Here is an 8,339-nt window from a genome sequence, read left to right as displayed (position 1 = left end):
GGTAAACCTGGAACCAAATAAGTAAACAAAGAAAAACCCTGAACCTGCAGAGGTCATACAGGACATCAACTATTAAAGTGACTAATTAGGTAAATATGTGAGAACATATCCTCTGAGTATCGAAGACTAATAAATACTAACTGCAAAAGTATGCAATATTTTCACGTGTGACCAGATCTCTTCATATGTTTTCAAAGTGTTTCTATGGCCTGGTCTACATGGGAGCGGAGGGGCAGGGGCGAGCTGAGTCGGTCTATGAATATAGCATAGCTGACGTCGACATATTTAGAGGAACTTAACGCGGTGTCTTCACTGCGGTAGGTCGACTGCTAACACTCCCCCCTGGATCAATTGCTCTGGAGGTAAGTGTAGACATGCCCTATGAGACAGTCATTTTTCCATTAATGCCATCATAGAGATCTCACTACGCCTGTCTGTGTAAAAGGGAGAAATTGCAGATTTCCATTTTCTCAAATTAACTCTTTTGGTCACTATAATAATATCAACTAGTCCAGTACGCCCAAAATAATCAAACTTACAGAAGGAAAAAATCTTAAAATTTTTGAAAGAGCACTAAATCATAGAAATATAGGATTGGAAGAGACCTCGAGAGCTCCACTCATGACAGGACTATAGACCATCCCTGACACGTCTTTTCTAACCTGCTCTTGAAAAACTCCAATAATGAAGATTCCACAACCTCCTTAAGCAATTTATTCCAGTGCTTAACCACCCTGACAGTTAGGATGTTCCAGAACATGCATTTTTGAGAGGTATATGTAGGAGCAGGATTTATAATTGTACTATGAGAATTAATGTGTGATTTGATTTGATCCTGCCAGCCACCCTTTTTGATTTCAAGGCAGGAATAGACCAGAATAGTCCTTATGGCTGATTATGGTCACCTTTTGTTTTAGGATAAGATTTCATTACAGTATTTGCTTCTTGTATGCATTGCAAACTAAGTTGTGTAAGGTTAACTATATAGTCCTTTCCAAAATGTTATCCTATCTGGAGTCCTGTGTAGAAGACTGTTTGTGTGAATGAGGAATGTAAGCATCCAGAAAAAAATAAGATGTGAAGGCCATTGTTATACCCAGATGGTCAAGGAAGAAGGAGTGAAGAGACTTAACGACACCAGAGAACTATCAATGTGCATCCATAATGAAGGAAGGGCAAATTCATGACCCTGAGGTGAAGGCTAGCACCCCTAAGGACAGTGCTCTCGGAGGTGTATTGGAACGTTTACATAAAAAGATACCACCAATTAAGGAATAACAGGTCATAAACTGGCACAGCAAAATCCATAGACTTCAAGAGAGAAAAAGGACTATAAGAACAGGGTGCTTTGCCATGGGACTTTGGGTACATCTTGCCACACTCCAGGAGCATTGGATCACAACCGACAGAGCCTTGCTCCCCTCTGCAACCAATTTGGCTGGCCACTACATTGATCCAGACACTGGACTGGTAACTATGAACATCAACTGGCAAGACTCTGTGTGTGTGTATGTGTGTGTGTATAAGACTAAAAAGCATATGCTAACTGCTGTATGCTCAATAAATGTGGCATTTTTGCCTTCTCCCCTATAAAGACCCCATGTGCTTCTTATAAATATAACATTTAGAGGACATGTGGAAGTTTGGCATGGGGCTTGGCACCTCCAGCATTTGTGTTTGTTGCCAATCGAGGTTTAAACCAACATTCTCGAATCCAACATTCTGTTTAATATATTGTTCTGGAAGATTGCAAGGACAAAGAACTTGAAGTATCAGTTTTCTCTTGTGATAGTACGGCTATGTTCCTTTTCCCATTTCTTTCATTGAGACTGAGATTGAGAGGGTAATGCAAAGCATTAAGCCACCTACAAGTCATTCCTACAAAGGGACTTCTGTTTCCATATTTCTTAACATGCTCTTAAAGGTGATAGAATAGGAACAGACCAATTGCCCACTATCCGTCCATGAAATCTTGAGTTTAGCCACTGAAAGAAGGAACTGTGAGACAGTGGTAGCTGATATTTCTTACATATGTAATCAAAGGAGGTCCGTCTATATCTTGTATTTTATCTTTAATTTTTGTTAATACTTTTTCTATCCAAATTGTTTTAAGTGTGGTTTGATCCTGATGCACAGGCTAGCCCATAGTGTTATGAGAAGAGAATGCGTAAGAACAGATGCCATGATCATCTTCACACACTGCAGGATGCCCCATGTAGATGCAAAGATTGGATTTTTCCTTAAGGGAGTCAGTATCTCTTAAGGTTTATAATAGAAGAGAGGGAACCAAATGACATAGCTAAGATTTTTCAATCGCAAACCAGGCCAGTGTGTATACAAAGCTACTGGAGTAGAATGGCCTTATAATAGGACACATTTGGAATGCTATATTATATAGATACAAAACTGGCAACCTCATTAACCTTTATTTTGAACACAGGTTTACTTTTGGCCAGTACACTATCCCATGGAAATGAGTTCCATGGGTTAATTTTGCATTGTGTAAAAAAGTATTTCCTCTTGTTGTATTAAACCTGCTGCCTACGAATTTCATCATATGACCTCTGGTTTTTGTATTGTGGGAAAGGGTAGATAACACTTCTCTATTCACTTTTTCCACAGTATCCTCGGATAGAATCGGCGCTCTAACTCCACCAGCGGAGGTGGTAGTAAGCGCCGCCGACAGAAAGCGGCAGAAGTCGATTTTGCCGCCGTCCTCACAACGGAGTAAGTCGGCTGCAATACGTCGAATTCAGCTACGCTATTCACGTAGCTGAATTTGCGTATCTTAAATCGACTCCCTCTATTATGGTGTTTTTAAATAGCCCCACTCTGCTTGCAGGTCACTTGCATTTTCTAATTTTTTTGCCTCTCTAAGCTCCCTCAGCATTTCACCATCACTGTCACCATCTTGGTCAGATGGTCAGTACAATAGTATATTCCCACTGCTATACACTTATTGTTGAAGCATGGAATTTCTATCCATAGAGATTCTATGGTACAGTTCAATCCATTTAAGACTTTTACATTACACTGGTCTACAATTTTTTGAGAAGTCATCTGCTTCAGAGATAAAATGTGCTATTTATTATGTATTTTGAGGTGCTGAATTCAAATATGACAGTTAAAACAACTGATTGGCTACTGTTTCTAAGATATTTAAGTTTTTACATTTTATGTCTATGTATATTGTGCAGATAGTAGAGTTTTAATCATAAATTGTAAACCTAGGTCTTTTCATGTGTTTATGGTTGCTTTACATGGTAATATTTCACCTGTCCTGTTTATGTAACACTTTAAAAATCAGCAAAAGGGTTATATAAATAAAATTTATTATGAAGCAAAAGGCAAAAAACTATTATGTACATAGTTTAGTCCTATTCAGTGTCTACTCAGCGCTTCTTGGCTTGTCTCTTGTATTCATTAAATGGAGCATCTCTTGTCACTGTCCAGCAATAGTCTGCAAGCATTAATGGGCTCCATTTGCCCTGATAACGTTTCTCCATTGTTGCAATGTCCTGGTGAATTCTCTCGTCGTGCTCGTCACTCACTGCTCCGCAGTTCGGTGGAAAAAAATCTAGATGAGAGTGCAAAAAGTGTATCTTTAGTGACATGTAGCAACCAATGCTTTTGTATGCCTTGAGGAGGTTTTCCACCAACAACCTGTAGTTGTCTGCCTTGTTGTTTCCGAGAAATTTTTTTGCCACTAACTGGAAGACTTTCCATGCCGTCTTTTCCTTGCCACGCAGTGCATCGTCAAATGCATCAACTCGAAGAAATTCACGAATCTGAGGACCAACAAACACACCTTCCTTTATCTTAGCTTCACTTAACCTTGGAAAATTTCCACGGAGGTACTTGAAAGCTGCTTGTGTTTTGTCAATGGCCTTGACAAAGTTCTTCATCAGACCCAGCTTGATCGTGTAAGGGTGGTAACAAAATCTTCCTTGATTCAACAAGTGGTGGATGCTGAACACTTTTCCTCCCAGGCTCCAATTACTGTCGGAGTGGCCAATCTTTCTTGATGTAGTGGGAATCTCTTGCATGACTATCCCATTCGCAGAGAAAACAGCAGTACTTTGTGTATCCAGTCTGCAGACCAAGAAAGAGAGCAACAACCTTCAAATCGCCACAAAGCTGCCACTGATATTGGTCATAGTTTATGCACCTCAAAAGTTATTTCATGTTGTCATAGGTTTCCTTCATATGGACTGCATGACCAACTGGAATTGATGGCAAAACATTGCCATTATGCAGTAAAACAGCTTTAAGACTCATCTTCGATGAATCAATGAACAGTCTCCACTCAGCTGGATCGTGAACGATGTTGAGGGCTGCCATCACACCATCGATGTTGTTGCAGGCTACAAAATCACCTTCCATGAAGAAGAATGGGACAAATCCTTTTGATGGTCACGGAACATGGAAACCCTAACATCACCTATTAGGAGATTCCACTGCTGTAGTCTGGAGCCCAACAGCTCTGCCTTACTCTTGGGTAGTTCCAAATCCCTGACAAGGTCATTCAGTTCACCTTGTGTTATGAGGTGTGGTTCAGAGGAGGAGTATGGGAGAAAATGTGGGTCCTGTAACATTGATGTTTCAGGACCAGAAGTTTCATCCTCTTGCTCTTACTCATCTGACTCAAGTGAGAATGATTCTGGTGCATCAGGAACCGGCAGTCCTTCTCCGTGGGGTACTGGGCGTATAGCTGATGGAATGTTTGGATAATGCACAGTCCACTTTTTCTTCTTTGACACGCCTTTCTGAACTGGAGGCACCATGCAGAAGTAGCTATTGCTGGTATGATCTGTTGGCTCTCTCCAAATCATTGGCACTGCAAAAGGCATAGATTTCCTTTTCCTGTTCAACCACTGGCGAAGATTTGTTGCACAAGTGTTGCAGCATATGTGTGGGGCCCACCTCTTGTCCTGATCTCCAATTTTGTAGCCAAAATAAAGTTGATAGGCTTTCTTAACCATAGTGGTTATACTGCGCTTTTGTGATGCAAAAGTCACTTTACCACAAACATAGCAGAAGTTATCTGCACTGTTCACACAAGTACGAGGCATCTCTGCTCACTTTGGCTAAACAGAAATGTGTCCCTTTGCAAAATCAAACACTAACAAATGAGAGAGCACGACACTTTATGATTTCTAGAGCTGATATAGGGCAATTTGTTCAGCAGAGTGATGTAAGCTTCGTTATGATTGCATCATCCATGACTTCTAGGAATAACATAATGCAATTCATATCTTGTATGACGCAATACCAGCTTCAGATTGCATCATTCATTGTTTTGCCTTAAAAAGCAAGTACTGTCCAAACCCAGTCATAGATTTATTCATAGATCCAGTCAAAGATGTATTTTAGTCATTTCTGGTTTAAATTGAGATCCCTTCCCTTTACAACTCACTTATCCTCTGCCATTCCCAAGTCAAGGGTCGTATATACTGACCCAATAGCATATCTTGAACACTAGAGCCAATCAACAATTTTAAGCATCATTTTTGTTCTCAGTGACCCAGAAGTAGTAAAGTTTGACTACATTTATTTCAGAAGCATTTTGGCTGTAGAGCAGTGTTATTTGACTCTATGCTTTAAACATATAATGTCACTCCCCGTCCCAGTGCAACCTACTCTGCCATTCCTACATATTTTATACCCTGGTACTATGTGTCCCATTGATTATCCTCATTCCTCCAACTTTCCACCAACAACATGATTCCTATTATATCAATGCCAGGCATTCTTTTTCACCCATCTTAGTATTTAGACTTCTAGCTTTGGTATATAAGCACTTGTACATGGTGTCAATATTCAGTTGATTACCTTCAAGTGTGATTTTTAAATGTGACTCTATTAATATTGACTGTTCCTCATTACCACCTGCCTCTACTTTACCTATCCTCTATACTAGGATATGGAGTCCCTTCTTTAATGAATGTCCAGGGGGACATCTCTGCCACATGCCAAAGCCATCAGCTTTGGTTTTACTCTTTTAACAAAGGGCACAGTGTTAATTTCCCTAGGAAGGTAATTTTAAGTGATCACCAGCAGGGGGCCCAAGGGAGATCCCAGCAGCAGAGGTGGCCAGGGAGGCTGCTTTCCCCAATAAAGGATGCAAGAATCCAGAGCAGGGGACATTATGGATTTGTGTCATATAGACAGGCATGCTGGGCAGCAGGAGAAAGACCCCATCCCAACAGCAACATGCAGCTATTACCCCAGGAGCTGAGAGGATGAGACTGACTGTGAGACTAGATCCAGTCACTGTCGATAGAGAGGTCACCGCTTCATGCTGAGGATTAAAGGTGAGTGTGACCAATCTCATGGCAAATCCTCACCCTCAAACTGAAGGATACTACTCTTGGTCAGTTGTCACTCATTGGGAGCTTTACCTGAGTAAGGACTTTAGAGTCTCATCATGATTTATTTCTAGAGAGATTGATGAAGGACAAGGAGATCTACCACCCCCTTGTCTATCAATCTATCTAATAAACCCTTTATTCATGCTTCTAATCCCTTATATCTATCCCTCTGTCAAGCCTCTGACACAGTCTCTGTACCTGTCCTTTTTATCTATCCCTGTACCAAACCCATTTCACGTCCCTCTGTCTCTCTTTCTGCTTAGATGTCTATAAATCTCCTGCATTCCTGGAAAAAATGTTTTAGCAGTACACAAATTAATTGAGTTGAGTGCATGTCTGTCTAGGAACATCCTTTGGCATGTTTTTGTAGTGGACATCTGATGAGATGATTTCAGGGTACCTTTTGGATGATAAATCTGTGAATCAGTGAATGAAAGAAGTTGAGAACAGGTGTAGGAAAGTGATAAATTCACTGTTTTGCTGCCCTTTGGCAGGTATGCTGTTCTTTGGTGGAGAAATTCTGTCCTTAGCTCTATGCAATACCTGGGTGAGAAGCAGTTCTTCAGTTAGGAGAGAATATAAACCTTGACCTTAGATGGCACACTGAATTTATAAGAAATCAAATAGAGGGAAATCACAGCATTGTACAGCAAGATCCTTGTCTGATCACTTTTTTTTCTCAATCACTAGTTGCATCAGATGGAGAATGGAGAAAGGAGAAGGGGAAAATCAAACGTCTATCTCAGAATTCGTCCTGCTGGGATTTGGGAATCTCCCTGGACTGCAAATTCTGTTCTTCTCGCTATTTCTAGGGATCTACATAGTCACCATGGCTGCGAACTCACTCATTGTTGCACTAGTTGTGGCTGATCAGCACCTTCACAGCCCCATGTACTTCTTCCTGGGGAATTTGTCCTGCTTGGAGATCTGCTACAGCTCCACCATCCTGCCCAGGATGCTGGCCAGTTTCTTGACTGGGGACAGAACTGTTTCTGTTACTGGCTGCATGGTTCAGTTTTATTGGTTTGGTGTCCTATTGACTGTTGAGTGTTATCTCCTAGCTTCGATGTCTTATGATCGGTACTTAGCGATATGCAAACCCCTGTACTATGCAGCACTTATGAATGGCAGGTTCTGTATGCAGCTAGCAGCTGGATCTTGGCTAAGTTCATTCATCATTCTTGCTATGATAATATATTTGGTGTCACAATTAGCCTTTTGTGGCCCTAATGAAATTGATCATTTCCTCTGTGATCTCACCCAAATGATTAATCTCTCCTGCAGTGACACTGGTCTGGTTAATCTGGTGACCCTCATCTTCTCTTCCACAAACATCATTCTACCATTTCTTTTGACCCTGACATCTTATGCTTATATCATCTCCACCATCCTGAGAATCTCTTCCACCACTGGGAAGCAAAAGGCCTTTTCCACCTGCTCCTCCCATCTTATCGTTGTGACAATTTACTATGGGACTCTAATAACTGTCTACATGTTACCAAACACCGGAGCACTCAGAATCCTAAACAAATTTGTTTCTATCCTTTACACTGTCTTGACACCCCTGATCAATCCCCTCATTTACAGCCTGAGAAACAAAGAGGTAAAGGAGGCCCTGAGGAGAGCCCAGCAGAAATATCGGGTTTCCCATCAATTCTGAGAAATTGATTGAAATCATAGAATCACAGAACTGGATAGAACCATTGTGTGAATGGTGAAATTGACATTTACTGACATTTACTGATAAAAATCTAGGCCTACCGAGCATAGCTATTGGTGTTGTAACACAAAGTCTTTCCAATTTGTATTTAGTAGATTCTCCATTAATTGTTCCAGTCTTAGGAAAATTTCCCTCTTTCTCAAATTAAACAAAAGCAGGTATCTGTTTAATAGAACTGTGGACGATTCCAATCACACACACACACAATCCACAGACACACATACACACACACCCTCCTGTGGAAAATT

At 40.8% G+C, this 8,339-nt stretch overlaps 1 protein-coding gene across 1 annotated transcript; it reads left to right on the top strand.

The window, feature by feature from the left end:
* The first annotated feature begins 7,077 nt into the window (after window positions 1–7,077).
* LOC117885574 (olfactory receptor 11A1-like) lies at window positions 7,078–8,031 on the top strand. The gene has a single exon (XM_034786838.1). It carries the CDS (start codon window positions 7,078–7,080, stop codon window positions 8,029–8,031), a length of 954 nt encoding a protein of 317 aa, XP_034642729.1.
* Window positions 8,032–8,339: the final 308 nt, after the last annotated feature.

Source organism: Trachemys scripta, chromosome 12, assembly GCF_013100865.1.
Source record: "Trachemys scripta elegans isolate TJP31775 chromosome 12, CAS_Tse_1.0, whole genome shotgun sequence".
In the NCBI taxonomy this organism is placed as follows: Eukaryota; Metazoa; Chordata; order Testudines; family Emydidae; genus Trachemys; species Trachemys scripta.
Note: the sequence above shows the minus strand (reverse complement) of the source record. Positions and strands in the feature narration are given on the sequence as shown.